This window comes from Clytia hemisphaerica, unplaced genomic scaffold, assembly GCF_902728285.1.
Source record: "Clytia hemisphaerica strain Z4C2 unplaced genomic scaffold, Clytia hemisphaerica genome assembly, whole genome shotgun sequence".
Lineage (NCBI taxonomy): Eukaryota > Metazoa > Cnidaria > Hydrozoa > Leptothecata > Clytiidae > Clytia > Clytia hemisphaerica.
Genome location: NW_027103721.1, coordinates 550723 through 568849, shown reverse-complemented (window position 1 = coordinate 568849; position 18127 = coordinate 550723). Strand labels below are relative to the sequence as shown.

Genomic DNA, 18127 nt, shown 5'->3' with positions numbered 1-18127 from the left:
GAAGCAGGTATTAACAGGAAATAGCGTACATTCAGAACTTTTTCCAACGGCATAATAAGGGATCTCATGGACAAAATTGTTTACATTAAAAAGATATGCCAGTTATCTTGCAGTTGTAACAGCAATATCGTGTAGAAGGATGGAAAATCATGCGCGTAAGGTGGTAATAGTAGCAGTAACGAGGTAATATTGCGTTGTCAATGTAAACGAATCCTCATTCATAAAAAGCTTAAAGGGAAAATAAGAATCATGAAATTAGATGATATGGCGGTCATCGAAAAAATGCTCTGTTCGCGTTGCAACGGGTGTTAAAAATGTATGCGGGCGGTCAAAAACATTCCCGGGTTTTTTGGTTTTTTATGACGCCAGTAACTCAGGGGTGGGTGGTAACGCAAAACAATTTTTCGATGGTCGTCAGAGCAATTGAGAAAAAAGCTATAATTTAAAAGAACAAATTGCTTTTCCCAGATTTTTTCCGCATCTCCGCACCATTGAGTTTCAAGCCGAAGGCTAGAGGTCAATCTCTAACCTTTCTCAGGCAAGAAAAATTGAAGCCTTAAAATATGCGCCGTATTTTTGATGACGGATTGAATCTAGCAATTCCTTTGTTTTCGAGTGATATATTTTTCAAAATGAAGCGGTAAATTTTAGTTTCAATCTGTCATTTGTGTAAAAACCAGGCGGGTCGCTCAAGGCCGCGCAACTTTGGTAGGATTTGTTGGCTTCAAATCCTACCAAGGAGATTGACCTCTAGCCTTCGGCTTGAAACTCAATGCTCCGCACCGGAAAATCAGCAGAAAATTTGATGCGGGCGGGTGACGCGAATAGAACAATTTTTCGATGACCGCCTATATGGTGAGTGTACTGAAATTTCCTCAAAAATTGTTCACAAAAGTTTCTTTCAATCTTTGATAATAATTTCCCAAATAGTGCCTGGTAAGTATCAACAAGAACACAGGCTAAACATAAAAGATTAATAAAAGCAAGTCTTATAAAAGTACACAAAGAAAAAAATATTTGTACTTACTGTCGAAGTACCATAACACAGGATCTTTAAGCATTCTTGTTGGGAGTAGAGAATGTTGAATGACGATTGTCGAATAAATTTAGTTACAGTGGAATTTCGTTGCCAATTCAACCACCAACAATAATCACTTTTTGTCCATATTCAATCATTGTTCTACTATTATAATTCTAATCATTGTTCATTATTGGGGACAAACTGTTTGGGTCGAAAAATGAATCAATCTCCTGAATGTCTAAGACATTCCGAAGGAGATATTCCGAAAGTCAAAAGTAAAGCCTGGGAATCCATGCTATGATTTTTTCTTTGATAAACTGATGGCGAAATGTATAGCATGGTACGGGCTGAGAATTTGAATTTCTCAGATCCTAATAACGGTTGAAAACATAGCCAATCAAATTTTGTTATTCTTTTACTGGTCACACTTTCTTAGAGAAAGCGCAACTTTCGAAATTTGGTTTTTATTTTAGTAAGTGAGGACAGCGCTAAATTCGAATTTCCCACTGTAAAAAATGTGAGTCCAATATTGGACTCACAGCTCGAACCCGTCTTGTGTACATCAATTTATAAAAAAACACACGACGGGTCTCCTGTCTAAAAGTAAATGCGTATAAGTATTTTGACGAGAGCTTGAATTTAAAAAAACTTCCAGAAACTTCTTCATTCCATTTCCTGCATGTTGACCAATCGGGCAAAATTCTACAAGCGGAATAGAATCTACTGTCGAAAGCTGAGTAAAATGCCCACGGCGCTTGCTATTATAAAGAACAAGTTTTTAGGCTAGCAACTGCCGTCCCGGAAAAAAAACCGAACATTTACGGAAGAGACTAACTACGGGTAGGCTTGCGCGACAAAACAAAACAAAACAAAAAACGCAAAAATTCGAGATTCCAGTCCAATATCTATGCGTGAAACTATAAGTGCCTCCTCGTCGCTGCGCTCCTGCGGGGGCAATTACGTCACGAACATCACTTGCCTCGTATTATTTAGAGGCGTGATGGCATACCGTGTATTTCCATATTTTAATTTGTATATCGGATGGAAATGGTTATTTAGGTGTATCAGTCGAAAGATATCAAACAAAGTTATAAGCTGATTGACGTTTATAAGAGACAAAAAAAGGCTCTAACTTTTGATAGAATTCCAATTAGATAGCAATTCTGTGCTTTAAAAAGATAATTGTGAGTGGAATATTATCTAGTAAAATATTTGGAAAAAAAAAGAAAAATGAAAATGAAAAATGAAGAAGAAAAAATACAACTTCTTTTAGAAATGTGGTATAGTTACCATTTTCATAGGAGTGATTCAACAATCTTAGATCATCATCACTGTGAAAAAAATTTTCAAAAACATTCATTCAATCAAAAGTTTATTGCTGGTTGACTCTATAAAGTAATAAAAAACAACAAAATTCGTTCGAATTATTTTGAGACAGACTTTAGTATCATAACTTTATATTGAATAAATATTTAAGTGAAATTTCTCTACAAGGAATCTTGATTTTTCTTCTTTATTTTCATCTTCGTTTTTGGAATTTCTTTAAAAAATTTTTTATTTCAAATTGTTCCACTCACAAATATCTTTCCAACGACACCAAATTTAAAAAGATTGAAGAATTCCTTCAAAAGTTATAGGTAAAAGAAAAAAGAGTGCACACTCATATTGTGAACAGACTTTAACAAAGGTAGAAACGATTCAATGGAAGAGTGTCATCTCAGAGACATAACCTGCATATCTTTCCATAATTCCTGGGGATGTACTAAACTAAGTTTGCAAGGTAACGTGACGTATGTCCGAGCCAAAGTTTAAAAATCAACCCTTCAAGAGAATGAATTTTTTCCATAATCAGACCAAAGATTTATTATACATTGGATAAACGACTCATAAAACGATGGAGGGCGATCATTGTATTTTCATTGTTTTAGAAAACAATTGATGTTCAAGCTTTGTCCGCAAAGGACAACTGTCATGGCGGCTCAAAGATGTCGGATTTAAAAAAATGTTTATCAGTCTTATTTTAAAAAAGTTCTCTAGCTCTTTCTTTTTGTACATTTGCAGAAAAAAAAGTTTGAAAGTAAAGGCTAGCATACCAAGCTGGATATACATATTTGTGAAATCTGGTGTGAGAAAATCATCATCAGACAAGAAATTCAAATAAAATGCTGATAGTGACACGAAATTTTCAATTGGAAATATCTTTCCAAGACTGTCCCCAGGAGAGCTGAAATTAGCATACATAAGACTTGAGTGTCTTGGCTCCACTGTGGTATGACAATCCTTTGGAGGCACGTGGTGACAAGGTCGTTTTTTTGAGGTTGAAGTTTGAAAATTTCCGGTGTCAACATTCAATTTCTTATACACAACACGTCTTTTGCATCTTTCTCACAGCTTGAAACGTCATAACGACTTATAATTATCAATTAAGTGGAAGAATCTGACTCTCACAGGAAAGTTTTAAGTCTCTTTTGGGAATTGGATGAGTGGTTTTCGATAAGGAATGCAATAAAAATGCTTCGAAAAAACATTTAATGAGGGAAGGAAAGTGAACAATAATATCATTACTGCGGACATAGCTAGTACACGAGAAATCGGCAAAAATCTGTTACTTGTATATCCAGTGTATAATAAATTCTTGATCAGACATACCGACTCGCTATCTGAAAATTTATCTGATATTCTGATAGCGTATTGGCGGCCACCCACGCTAAAGCTCTAAAGAGGCGGACCAATATACCATCGGAGAGGTTTAGTAGTCGGGTTCAATGACTACATCTTCGTTTCCTCAAGAAATTTTGTTTGTCCCGACTGAACAAAAATTTAGCATGAAAATCTCTGCTGCGCCGACAGTCAATAAGTAATTTTACAATTTATATATTATAAAACTTTCTACTCATAGTTGTGTTTCGACTCGATACTTTAATTAGGGACACCCTGTATTTGCATCAGATTTGTTATAACTATGAGTAGAAAGTTTTAAGTGCGCGTTCACAAAATTGTATTTTAAGCTCTCCCTCTTTTTTCTTTGTCATTACGATTAATTTATACGTTGTAACTACCTTTTCTAATAAGCCTGTGTGATGGAGAACGTTCTTATATTTTAGCGATAACACACACAAACTTTTCTACTCAATCGCATGTTCAAACTCGATACTTTAATTAGGGACACCCTGTACAGATAAAAGTTTGCTCCTCAACTCTATCGGACTTTTCCCATACGACCATTTTTTTACAAAAGAATCCCACTGCCCATTCTGCTACTTTAGATAATTTTCCTCGAGAATATATTTTCAACGGTGTATAATTTTTTGATATGATGCAAAAGTGTGTTGATAAGTTTCTGAAAAAGGAAAAGCACCCACTTTCCAGAAAACTCTTTATTACGCACACTACAGGAGTACAAACTTTTTAGTCAAATTCGCGAAATTATATGGCGTAAATTTCGCGATTTTTCAACCTGAAAGTTTCTACCCGAGAGAGTTTGTACGCCTAAAGTATGTCGATTTCTTTGAAATCAAAAAGTATGGAATGGAGATTAAAGCTAAAGGCACTCCCCATTGGTCACATGAGGTGCCGCCCCTTAACGCGAATGTGTTTTTTTTTTAGTGTTTCGACATAAAAAATGAGATGGGACGCGGTCAGATGGTCCTACTCTAAAATCGAAAACTTAAAAAAAAACTACTGTAATTATTTAACTAATTTTCATGATCTTGATGACATCACAAAAATAAGAACGTGAATAACTTCTCGTACAATCAAGCTCCTAATTTTTGAGAAAAAAGGGAAATTTCCACGACACCCTATAGCCATAATCAATATAGAGGCGCTCTAATTTACGTAGGAGCGGTAGAGGTTTAGGCATGAGTTTCAACGCTAGACTTAAGACCTTTAGGATCTGAGGACGTAACCATTCCATACGAGGGCATCAAAATGGGGATAAACTGAGATTGTCTCGAAGGTCTTCAATTCTGGGGAAAGTTGGACCATCTGACCAAGCCCTTTTTCTTTATCTATATCAAAGCGCTTCGAAAAAACCTAAAAAAAAACATTTATGTAAGGGGGCAAAACCTTACGCGGCCATTGGAGAGTGCCTAAGTGCTAAGTGTTAAAACATCAAATTAAGATTTTGCATTTATTGTAATCAAATGGTCTATTTCAAATTTCAATTTCAGTTAATAAATTAATTGTAGGTGAGTCGTGCACGTGGGAACACGGTACCGCACAAATAGTTATCACGCCATGTATGACCCAACGGTTCTGATGGTTCAATCCATTGTATGCAATGTTTTCCAGGGATTGGTCCAGCCATCGACCATTCAAAAAGGAAGGGGCTGTGATGTGGAACGCATAGGTAGTTATCTCGCCATGTGTGTTTGGCTGGTGAGCTGAACTCGATGATTCGTGTGCATCTCATGCCAGAGATTGGACCTGTTGTGAGATGAAATACTTATCAATTTTTCAAAGAATATTTTCTGTTGCTAACAGGAAGTTAGTAAAAGTCTGAGATTCCAAAGAAACTAAGGTGAGGTCCGAAAAACGTCCAACGATGAAAAACGTTACATCACTTACCAGCGTAACTCCATCTCATACCACTGGCAATGTAGGCTGGTCCTGTTCGCTCGCAAAAGTAATTGTCCTCCCATGTGTATGGATCTGATGGTTCCAAAATTCTTGTGCATCTCCAGCCATTACCAAGATGTCCTGCATATGACCAACGAAATTCACTTGGCCAGTGTGGATATCTTGGGCATTGCCCGTATGTTAGACCAAGAAGGCCAAAGATTAAAAGTAACTTGATCATTTTGTCAATTGTTGTTTTTTTAATGAATTATCTTCTTTTGAAGTTGTCTTTTGATTATTGCCTGATGTTTGAGTTTGCAAGGATCTTTTATATACAATATTGACATTGTAAGGCAAACCCCCTGATTTTCTAGTTGAATGTATTCTTATTTTGTATATGATCAGGGGGTAATCTCGGGGTTCTTTTGGATTTCCGTTTGAAAACGCATGGAATGATAAAATAGTAACTATTAGCTCTTTTGGAGATGAGCCAATCTTTTAATAACATTAATTACAGAAACCACATGCTTGAGTGAGGTACCTCATTAGGGATAAGGGGAAAGTATTTAGCAACATAAACTAATCTTTCAGGAAGCTAACAGCCAATTATTATTGTTGCGCTTGACCCAAACTGAAATATATCTAGATAATTCCAAGCCTTCTTTAAAGTTATTTTCCCTGACTTTTTATGAACAATTCTCCTCTCTTCCCGGAAAACAACTTGGTAGATTATGGTAAATAGTGATTACAATTTAACCCTTCGAGGAAGAACTTCACCCCTGAATTTTGAGTATTCTTTCAGATTTTCAACATTTCGACCATCATTGTCTTTTTCATATCATTGTTGAAAACCAGATATAAGATTTCTCAGTTTTTCATTTTTGTTGAGAACGTTCTTGCAACCATTCAATAAAATTTACCAGTATCTTTGTCCGAGAAGAATTTTTATTGGAGAGTATTAGGCTGGACAATAAATATAAAGCCGATTCTTCCCGGGGGGGGGGGTCGATCTAGGTGTAAATGGATCTTGGTTGGAAACAAACAATAACCCAGCATATGTAGTACCCAATTCCTCAATGTCTAGCCATGTTTCCCGTTTTAAAATATCAAGAAATGTGCACTTTCTGGAGCGCCTAGGGCCAGCAGGACACCAAAGTAGGATCTCAGATCTAATTTCATTTTCTGCACAGAAACAGTGACCTGAGAAAGAAAGCATCCTACTGGTCAAGACAGAATAAATTCGTGGAATTCCATGATAGATCTCTTGAGTGGTTGGGTGGTTGCGCCAATCAAGATTCTGAACTTTTTTTTAAAAGGTTTGTATAACGTAGAACAGCCATCAAGGCTCTTCAGCATGGTTTTTGTCATGGTCAAAATCTCGGTGCCATATAGAAGAATGGTCTTGACGCGACTTTTAAAGGGCGTTTGAAGTTTGAGAGTGTTAGACAAATTAGAGTGCCATAGTATTTAACATAGAGAGAATTCTAAGGAGAGAAACGAAGAAACAGCCACCAGTAAACTAGAGTGATTTAAGCGAAATTCGCCTTTACTTCTTCAAAAATTAGGATTTAGACACGTTAAGCTTGAAACTTTCAGTGTCCAAAAGCTACTGGAGGATAGAAGTCACGTCATTATGAATGTTCAATGGACTTTTAATGGACGTTTTGTGAATTGTGAAGTGACGTATTCTGTTAATTGGTCATGTAATTAATAAGCAAAGTTTCTGTTTCTAAATCTTGCGTTCTCTTAAATCCCCCTCAAGCATGCTGTTTCTACATCCTATGATAATTCTGAGAAACAAATCAGCTAATTTCTAAACTGAAGGAGCTAATTGATACTTTTTATATCATTCCATGCGGTCTCAAAAAAAAAGATAATGATGTAAAGCTATAAACCCCCTTGTCACGTAAGTAAAAAGGTACAATTCAAATCAACAAATTGAAGAAAACTAGGGGGTAGATCTCCTAATGGCAATATCTCATATATAAGGTCCTCAAAACTTTGAAAAAAAAATCAAACAACTACCAAAAGACATTCAGCTTCAAAAGAAGATAATTCATTCAAAAAACAACAGTTGACAAAATGATCAAGTTACTCTTAATTTTTGGCCTTCTTGGTCTAACATACGGGCAATGCCCAAGATATCCACACTGGCCTCGTGAATTTCGATGGTCATATGCAGGACATCTTGGTAATGGCTGGAGATGCACAGGAATTTTGGAACCATCAGATCCATACACATGGGCGGACAATTACTTTTGCGAGCGAACAGGACCAGCCTACATTGCAAGTGGTATGAGATGGAGTTACGCTGGTAAGTGATGCAAATTTTTTCAAATGTATTGTGAAATATTCTACGCTAAGTTTCTTCTTTTGTTTTATATGAACAAAAGGGATAAATTTTGCGAAAACATTGTAATTATTTCTTCATCTCACAACAGGTCCAATCTCTGGCATGAGATGCACACAAATCATCGAGTTCAGCTCACCAGCCAAACACACATGGCGAGATAACTATCTATGCGTTCCACATCACAGCCCCTTCATTTTCGAATGGTCAATGGCTGGACCAATCCCTGGAAAACATTGCATACAATGGATTGAACCATCAGAACCGTTGGGTCATACATGGCGTGATAACTATTTGTGTGCTACCGTGTTCCCACGTGCACGACTCACCTACAATTAGTAATTTATACCTTTAATGTTAGGTAGACAATGAATACAAATAATTTCAAAGTATTGTATTATAATTTTTGATTGCTCTTTCTGAATTAAACAACCATTAAAGTCTATTGCTATGATCTTCATTTATGTATCAGAGACTCTCCTCCAATCTTAGAGCGTCATAAATGCAGAAAAAGATTAAAAAAAATATTCATTCAATCATAGTATAAGAAAGCTGCGGCTGTCTTATACTATGATTCAATCAAAGGATACAGCTTAAAACTATGCCCTGGTTGACTTAAAAAAGGGCTCTTTTTGTTGATTTTTGATGATTTTTGAAGTCAACCATTGATGAACTTTGGACTATATCTTTCGATGGAATAGATTATTTAAAAAATTTTTTTCCCATGAATGATATTCTAAGATAAAAAAAAACCGCTCGTGTGAAAATGATAATTATAGCACGATTATTGAAGAAGTTGGTTTTCTTCATCTTCATTTTCAATCTTCATTTTCCGATCTTTTTTGAGTTTTTTCTTCATGACAATATTCCACTCCTGTTTGTCTTTTCAATGAGCACAAAATCGCTACTTAATTCAAATTCTATCAAAAGTTATTGAGGTTTGAAAAAAGACTGCCAGCTAATTTGAAATAGACTTTAATAACATCAACCCGAGGCCCGGGGAGGGTACTAGGGTTGGCGAATGAGGAGTATGTGCGGACCAGGACCTCCAAAAACTGACCCTCAGAGGGACTAATTTTTGCTGAAAAGAAATTTTTTTTTCGATTTTTGAAAAAAGTCATACCCTTAGAGAGATTTTATTACAATTTTATTTTTGATTTTTGAAAAAAGTCATACCCTTAAAGAGACTTTATTACAATTTTTTCTCTGGAAATCAAAAAATTTCCTAAACATCCTGAATTTTCCGACCCTTAGAGAGAGACCCTAATTTAAAACTTTCTGATTTTTTCCAACCATTAGAGAGACTTTGAAAGGTGAAATAACCGATCCGTACCTGTCCGCACATACCCATCATCCATTTTTGCCTAATTACCCCCCCCCTCCGGGACCCGAAGCTTCACTGCATAACATCTCAAATCATCAACAACAAATCTAATCCTTGAATTGACCCATAGAGGTCCCAATAGGTATAAATAAACATTCCGTAAAATGCCAGGACAGGACAGCTCAGAATAATGCTATGTTTTCAGCCAAAATGTCCCCGTTGTTGCTAAAGTTTTTACCTGAAACCGACTATAAGGTCCAGAATCGAAGTTTGAAGATTTCAACTCTTATTGGATTGGTGTTTTTAATGAGCGACTATCGAAAGGCTAAGAAACTCGTTGATACCTTTTCTCATCGTCATGCTTATCATCTTATAGTTTATGAATGCGCATTAATCATTTGAAGTAGTTCCTGGCCCTACAAAATATGAAAAATAGAATCAATTAGGTCAAAAATTAGACGATGATATCGGTACACTCCTGCCTCTGTTGACCTCACTGTCATCTCTGTAAAAACTCTTCTAAAAAAGTCCATTTGACTCATTGGACAAATCATTTGGTCCCTCTGGAATTTTGTTGCCCCACTGAAAATGTTTGAAATATTCATACATAACAAAATCAAAATGATTCTAACGCACCCCAGTAGAACTTTTCTTTCAAAAAATCACCCTAATGGAATCTTCTCCTCTCAATTCGTCTAGAATTATTTGAAGGTGGAAATACCCAAAGAAAGTATCGAAATGTTTCACTTCAATGTACTGTCCAAACTTCTATCGAAATTTTCACAGTGTTTGTTGTCGTAATAATCGACTGCTATCATTAAATCTCATTCCTTTTTATGAGCAAATTTGAGCTTTTAAACCCTAAAATCCTAAGGTTCGAAGACTAAAGTCTCATGTTAAAACTCAGAGTTAAAACTCTACTTTCCCCAACTGTAGTTTAACTTGCTTAAAAGTCATTTGTGGTGTTAAAATTTCGCAGGGAAATTCCCTTTGTCCCAAATATTTTGTCCACGATCTTTGCATATATTTGAAATAAATGAGGTTCAAATATTCTAATAGGTCTTTTCATAAATATACCCCCTGCTCACAGACCCGATAGGATTTTTTCAGCAAGTGGGGATAAAATAAACGGACCGAAACTCGATGGGGATTTATATTCCCTTATGTTTTATGGCAGGGGATTTCAATTTTTTTTTTTTCAAGTCAGAAAAATTCAGTAGGGATGGAAAAATAGCATAATATTCTGCAGCAAGGATTGGTTTATTTAATCATTTTCAGTGGGGACAAAAGTAGGAGGATAATTTTTCACCGGGGACGATATTTTGGCCAATTTTTCCAGTTGGCAGGGTTCCCAGTGGGTCTGTGAGAAGGGGGTGTATAAATTATTTTGAGTGCAACGACTGCCTCAATTTGAAACCATTAACATGGCTATCAAATCCCTTGAGTCTTCAAGTGATACTTTTATAAATAGAGTGAACAAACTTCATGTAAATTATTCAGGGAATCAATTACCATAGCTATATTTTGAAAACGAGGTAAGCATTGCTCGTGAGTTAATTTGTAAAAAAAGTCTAGTGCTATGTTGTGAGTTTTAAACCAGTTTTCGACTTTACAATATAAAAATCTTTTTGATAGATTTTTCGCCTTGAGATGAGTATTTTCCAAAGAAAATTGGAGTAGAAATTAAAGATTGGAGTATTTAAAAGTCAAATTAAGATTTTGCATTTATTGTCATCGACCATTCGAAGATGAAGGGGCTGTGATGTGGAACGCATAGATAGTTATCTGGCCATGTGTGTTTGGCTGGTGAACTGAACTCGACGATTCGTGTGCATCTCATGCCAGAGATTGGACCTGTTGTGAGATGAAGAAATAATTATAAATTTTTTGAAGAATATTTTCTGTTGCTAAGGAAGATAGTGACAGATTCGAAAAAAGTTATATTTCAACGTTTAAAAAATGTTGCATCACTCACCAGCGTAACTCCATCTCATACCACTGGCAATGTAGGCTAGTCCTGTTCTCTCGCAAAAGTAATTATCTGCCCATGTGTGTGGATCTGATGGTTCCAAAATTCTTGTGCATCTCCAGCCATTACCAAGATGTCCAGCATATGACCAACGAAATTCACGTGGCCAGTGTGGATATCTTGGGCATTTCCCGTATGTTAGACCAAGAAGGCCAAAGATTAAGAGCAACTTGATCATGTTATCAATTGGTATCTTTTTTATAGTCTTCTGAATTTTGCCGACTGCGTTAATCGATATTTTAGGAAAGTTTTAAAGCCCTTTTATATACGATACGACCTTTCGAAGATCATACCCCCTGGTTTTATTCTTTTGGAAGTTGAAGTACTCGTTATGGCTAATGCATATCCTTCCTCTAATTTGAAGCTTGATTCGCGAAACAGCTTTTAAATTACAGGTTATTGGGCTTTATCGTTTCTGTATTCTTTGTAACCTTTTTTGGAGAAATTTCTAATATGAAACAAAAACAGGCCTTTATCATGCAAACGAGGCCAATTATTTCTTGCTGCTTGTGATTTTGGGAATCTTTAATATTTTGAAACCAGTATGCTCACTAAAGCCATTTGCGCTATGTAGTTCAGTATTTTTCGTGTTTTGAAGAGAAATTTATTAATTACTCTCTGAATTAGGTGTTTCGGTCGCTTGAATCTTTAGGATTTATTTAAAACTTAAGTTAACTTAGGATTTTGGATGAAAAGCCCGGGGGCACTCGATTTCTAAACAACGGCATGTGCCGCCAAAAAAAGGGCTTCCAAAATCGGACCTTTACAGTGCCACCCTCAGCAATGAAAAGATACCCTTACAGCCCTTACAGTGCATTTTACCTTTCTGACCCTTACAGTGTAGTTTGATTTCATATCTTATTTTTCTAAAGCCACCTGAAAATGAGACTGAGATATGTTGACACAATATGTAAAACAAATGAAAATGGGTGCGAGACAAAACTATAGAGATACCAAAGATTATTACTTTCAAACTTGCAATTCAGTAGCTCCCAAAGACACCCTTACAGTGTACCCAGTTAAAAAAAGACCCTTCTAGTGCACTCTATCAAAAGTACACCCTTACAGTGCATTTCGAGGGTCACGAAAAACCTACCCTTAAGGGCGGTCAGACGATATTAGTGCCCCCCGGGCTGAAACGATACCATCATAATTGGATAAACGATTTCTGGTGAGAATTCGATTGACCACAATTTTCCTAAATGTCCTAAGTTTAGGTTAAATAAGTTTAGGTCTTCCCGTGTGCAAGAGCCTGTGCAAAGGTATTTTATGATTGATTATTGTTCCTTGAATTAGAAGATCTGAGAGGTGGGACCGAGGATGACCGGTTGTGACCACCCGTTGCCATGGAAACTGACGTCATTGGTTACTATGGCAGTCTACGAATTGGAATTTCCAAACACACAACACTTGAATTTCGAATAAAATAAAAACATTCGAATTTTGAATAAAAACACTATATTTCTAAATGAATTGAATTCACATTCAAAAATTAAAAATATTAGCCTTTTTGTCTTTTTCGTGAAAGAAAACTTCCCAAACTTGGATTTTTCTACACACACATTAAAATTTTAAGTTCACTTTTTCTAAAAAAGTCCGAGATAAAACTTGCTAACTCGAAAACTTGTGAACTTAAAATAAATTCCGAGTTAGCTAACTCGAAAAAATTTTTGCGAAAAATAAAATTCGAGTTAATTCTAACTCGAAAATCCTTTTTTGAAAATAAAAAATCGAATTAGAGTCAAGTGACGTCATTATTTGCACTTTTATGACGTCATAGTTTTGCTAACTCGAAAATTGCTAACTCGAAGTTTTCTAACTCGAAGATTCCGGGCCTCAATATCAAGTATTACTACGAAAACATTTGAAAATTCGTTGATATTTTCAGTTTTTGCCTGTGGAAGGTTAGAGCTTGGGGCACGCTCAGCCCAGCACGTTACAGGCAAAAATTTAAAATATCAATTTTGGTCAATAAACTTTTTAAAAATAATTTTCAGTCTTTTTCATAATAATATTTTATGTTCACTGGAAGGTATTTTTCTATTGCAAGGCCTCTACTATTACTAAAAGAATACAGAAAATCTTTTGATTTTTAAGGGGATTCCATTCTGTGAATGGCCGAATTCTGAAATGTTGGAGTGGATTTTCTCAAACTCCCCCCAACCACGCCAGATTTAATCCTCACCAAAATAAATCCATAATCTCGAAAGCTATCAACTGGCGACATTATGAAATCTATCTGAAACCGCATGAGATGATATACAAAGTATCAATTTTCTTCTTTGGAGATTATCCAATTAGATATGGAAAACCTCATGGTCGCGAGCGCCTGATGTGATGAGGGGGTAGTATTTTGGAACAGAAACAAAATTTGCTTCATCACTAATTATTTTACTAATCATACTGCGAATTATTTACGCAGCTTATTAACTTAGTTAGTCTCTTATCAATGCCGGGTCAACGCTCTGTTCATCTTTGATCGTTACTTCACTTAAACGTTTTTTTATAACAAACACCCAACATTTTTGAAGCCTTAGGATGTTCTTAACTTTTTGAGCTTTAAGCCTAAAAATGTTTTCAACATGTTTTTATTTTCACCATTTTTTGAGTGTTTTTGTCCATTTACCTATGAAGCTCGGTGTTCTAGAGTGCACAAAACCTTAAGATGTCTTTAACTTGTTCTTAACATTTTGGCCTTCAAAGCCTTATGTTCTTGTATAGTTTGTTCTTTATAAAATATTGTATTCGTTTGTCACTAAACAGCAAACACAAGTCCATGTAACGTCCAACTGGAAAAGAAACTTCCCTCACTAATTCAAGGAAGTAGCTTTTTTGGATTGTAATGTTAAGGTACAAGGAAGAGAACCACGGTGTGCTATTTTTAAACCAGCCATAAAGCAAAAATGATACTTCTTTCAGAGGGGTAGCCAGGAGTTTCCATTTCAGGAGATGAGTTTGCAAAAATCTTTTGATTAAAATTCTTTTCGCAACTCTCGTTGTAAGTTATCTAGATACATGCGTATCTTTTTGTTGGTAAAAGTTCAAACAGCTCAAAGAAGGCATTAGAAAGGTCAAACCAAGGAAAAGATACTCGAATTCCATGGCTGGAAAAATACCAATTTAAGGTCAAATCTACCCTGGATTTCTTTTTGCTTGATTTTCTAAGAAGACTGGAATTTAAATAAACGGGTGTTAAAATTGTTCTTTTCCAGCCTTTCAACACAAAAACTCTTGTCTGGAATTTCATTTTCCAGGTGGAAATTTTCCAGGCTGGAAAACAGTAAAATTCAGGTGTGATTTTTTTGTCATTATTTTCAAAAAAATTAGTGACTTGAAAATCCAGCCCTAATTAGATTATTACTTTCCAGGGTGGTAATTTTCCGGTTTGGAAAACAGCCAAATTCAGGTCTGATTCTTCTTGATATTGGTCAATACACTGATACTGCAGTAACTTAGAGACAGTAAAGGCGGTATTTACTCTTTCAATAATTAGTAAAAGTAGGTAGTTCTAAAAATATTTTCTGCAGCATCGAACGATTGAAAATTTCAGGCAATCTAGGCATTCTAAATTTTAAATTTTTTCTTGGGCGAAACTCTTGGAACGCTGCACCGGGTACGGCAGGTACGTTGCTTGCCGTACCATATTTTTCTTTTTGCCAACAAATGGTCAGTCTTAAAGGGGAATTAACGTTTGGAATTAACCCTGTGATTTTTTTTCGAAATATTAAAGAGGAAGAAAAATGTGATCGAACAAAAAAAGAACCACTTCAAAATGTCTTTTATTCATTGAGTTATTTAATCTTTAATTTCTCACAATTTTGACTCTACAATGGAGAAAAACTCCCCCTCTGTGTATTTTGTGACGTAAAGTGCGCCCCAACTATTCTCACTGTTACACTCTATTTGGTTGTTAAAGAGATATAAAACGTTAGAAATTAATCTTTTTTAGAGTAATTATAGCAAAACGTTGAAGACATAAAACTAGGAGAATGTAGTTAGTATTCCAAAGGTGCAGTAAATTCTCTTCTCTAACGGTAAAAAGAAACTCAAAAACTGCATTTTAAATCATCATTCACCACTCTTCCCTTATAAAAAAGAGAAACACAGTTCGCACCCTACGTCACATTTTTCGTATCCATAGCAACACAAGAGAATTTTCAAACAACTCTTATTCCGGATGTAGAAGAGTAAAGCCCTATAAACCAAATATATTTGAAATCGTCTCAATGAGCTCTATTCGAATCTGTCATTTGTTTGTTGAAAAATTTGAAACGTTAATTCCCCTTTAAATAAATCAAAAATTGTGTGACCAAACAAGGCATACTTGGCTAACAATAGCGTATTAAGGCCGTTTTTCAATAACAAAGGAGAGCGAAAATTGCCGAAAATTTTTCACCCTTGCTTCGCTCGCCTTCTTATTTTCCATTTATTTTCTTTCCTCCGATAGGGGAGGTTACCTTTAGATTCCACGTCCTCTAGTTGCACCACAGCACCACCTCTATGAAGCCTGTGTTGAAGTCTACGGCTTCTCAGACCATGATTGGCCCAAACCTCGATTTTAAATTAGTTCTCAAATAAAAGACATCTTACGGGTCTGCGAGGAAGAAATTATTGGGGGAAAGGCTTAATTTTGCATTTACCTCCCGTAACAAGCAAGTAACTTTGGCGCGGTAGACCTAAAATGTTGCTTTATGAAAGCTCAAAAAAAAACTTTATATATTGGCGAAAATGTTTGGTATAAGAATAGGCCAATTTGTATAAAAGAGACCATAAAAAGGTTAAATTTAGCCCAATAAGGTCACACTCGTTTAACCAAAGATGTAAAAGCAAAATTGGTGCGTGAACGTGAAAATGTTTTTTTTTCGCGCGTGAATACGTGAATTGGCAAAAATTTGTGCACGAATACCTGAATTGAGGGTTGACTGGGGGGCCTCGTAAAGTACGAGACTTGTTTGTACAGTTTCTAATTTGTTTTATATTAGTCTCTCTCAGGGTCGGAAAATTCAGGATTTTTAGGAAATTTTTTGATTTCCAGAGAAAAAATTGTAGGGTATGACTTTTTTCAAAAATCGAAAAAAAGGTTCACCTTTTCAGCAAAAATCAGTCTTTCTAAGGGTCGGTTTTCGGAGGTCCCGTCCGCACATACCCCTCATTCGCCAACCCTAGTACCCCCCGGGGTTACTACACAATAGATTTGATAACTGAAAATTCATTATAATATCGGTATCGGTATTAGGCTTCATTCACCGACGGTATTACGGTATTTGACCCAAAATATTGTCGGTATGACGGTATTTAAGACCCCTGAAACCCCCCCTTCTAGGCTAGATTCCAAGCCTTATTGGAGCAGATTTGAGTTAAAACCTGACTTTCCAACTCTAGTTTAACACACTTAAAAATCATTTGTTGTGTTTAAAATTTCACTGGGAAATCACCTTTTTCTCAAATATTTTGTGTAGGATTGTAGCTGTCAGCTTCCTTTTCAATAAATATAACAAGATAAAGTAAAGTTTGTTTCTGTTTCAAAATGCTTCCCCTCCTCCATGGTTTCTACGATTAAGTGTTCTGGGGAATTAACTGGCTCATTTCCAAACGAGCTAATTATTAATTGATACTTTTTTTATCATTCCATGCGACTTCCGTGGGAAATGAAACAATACATTTGAGATAACCCCCTTGTCATAAGTTTAAAAGATAATACATCTAACCTGAAATCGATAAAAACTAGGGGGTAGAACTTCCAGTGACCGTATTGTATATAAAGGGTTCTCAAAAACATTGGAAAACAACAAGCAACACTCAAAGTGTAAAAGAAAAAAATTAATTCAAAAAGCACAGTTGACAAAATGTTGAAGTTACTCTTAATCTTTGGCCTTCTTGGTCTAACATACGGGCAATGCCCAAGATATCCACACTGGCCGCGTGAATTTCGTTGGTCATATGCAGGACATCTTGGTAATGGCTGGAGATGCACAAGAATTTTGGAACCATCAGATCCATACACATGGGCGGACAATTACTTTTGCGAGCGAACAGGACCATCCTACATTGCAAGCGGTATGAGATGGAGTTACGCCGGTGAGTGATGGAACATTTTTTAAACGTTGAAATATAACTTTTTTCGAATCTGTTATCTTCCTTTGCAACAGAAAATATTCTTCAAAAAATTGACAATTATTTCTTCATTTCATAACAGGTCCAATCTCTGGCATGAGATGCACACGAATCATCGAGTTTAGTTCACCAGCCAAACACACATGGCGAGATAACTATCTATGCGTTCCACATCACAGCCCCTTCATTTTTGAATGGTCGATGGCTGGACCAATCCCTGGAAAACATTGCATACAATGGATTGAACCATCAGAACCGTTGGGTCATACATGGCGTGATAACTATTTGTGCGCTACCGTGTTCCCACGTGCACGACTCACCTACAGTTAATCAACTTCAAAAAGTTTCAAATTCTTTGTATTATAACTTTTGATCGATCTTTCTTAATAAACTTTCTTAATAACCATTAATAATGAAATTGCTTATTTGTTTAGTATTAATATGGTGTTTCATCTCTCAGAACTTTCGAAGAGTGTTTCCAAAAGAAATCTGGTCCCCAAAGAAATCCAGATTTACTTAACTTCATAAATTTGGCAAAGAAATGAATGGCTTCTCTTCCATTGCAAAAGTGAAAACCTTTGTGATTTAGTAACTAGTATCTGCCTCCAAGGTTAAAAACGTAGTGATATTTAAGTTGACGTGACATCAACACAACATTTTCTAACAACTCCGTCACGACATGCCGTGTAAACATGATAATTTGAAAAAGCAATATCATAAATGGGGTCG

At 35.9% G+C, this 18127-nt stretch overlaps 2 protein-coding genes across 4 annotated transcripts; one reads left to right on the top strand and one right to left on the bottom strand.

The window, feature by feature from the left end:
- Nucleotides 1-5198: 5198 nt before the first annotated feature.
- On the bottom strand, nt 5199-5869 carry LOC136804430 (uncharacterized). Its single transcript, XM_067061142.1, has 2 exons — nt 5591-5869; nt 5199-5449 (listed from the first exon to the last, which is right to left on the bottom strand). The coding sequence occupies exons 1-2, from the start codon at nt 5820-5822 to the stop codon at nt 5202-5204; spliced, it is 480 nt and encodes a 159-aa protein (XP_066917243.1). The 5' UTR covers nt 5823-5869; the 3' UTR covers nt 5199-5201.
- A 1744-nt stretch (nt 5870-7613) lies between these two features.
- On the top strand, nt 7614-17793 carry LOC136804429 (uncharacterized). 3 transcript variants are annotated; one of them, XM_067061138.1, is made up of 2 exons: nt 7614-7895; nt 8023-8325. In XM_067061138.1, exons 1-2 carry the CDS (start codon nt 7664-7666, stop codon nt 8268-8270), a joined length of 480 nt encoding a protein of 159 aa, XP_066917239.1. In that variant the 5' UTR covers nt 7614-7663; the 3' UTR covers nt 8271-8325. The 3 variants fall into 3 exon arrangements, with proteins under 3 accessions (XP_066917239.1, XP_066917240.1, XP_066917242.1); XM_067061139.1 differs by lacking the exon at nt 8023-8325 and adding an exon at nt 17481-17747 and having other exon boundaries at nt 7630-7895; XM_067061141.1 differs by lacking the exons at nt 7614-7895; nt 8023-8325 and adding exons at nt 17083-17362; nt 17481-17793.
- Nucleotides 17794-18127: the final 334 nt, after the last annotated feature.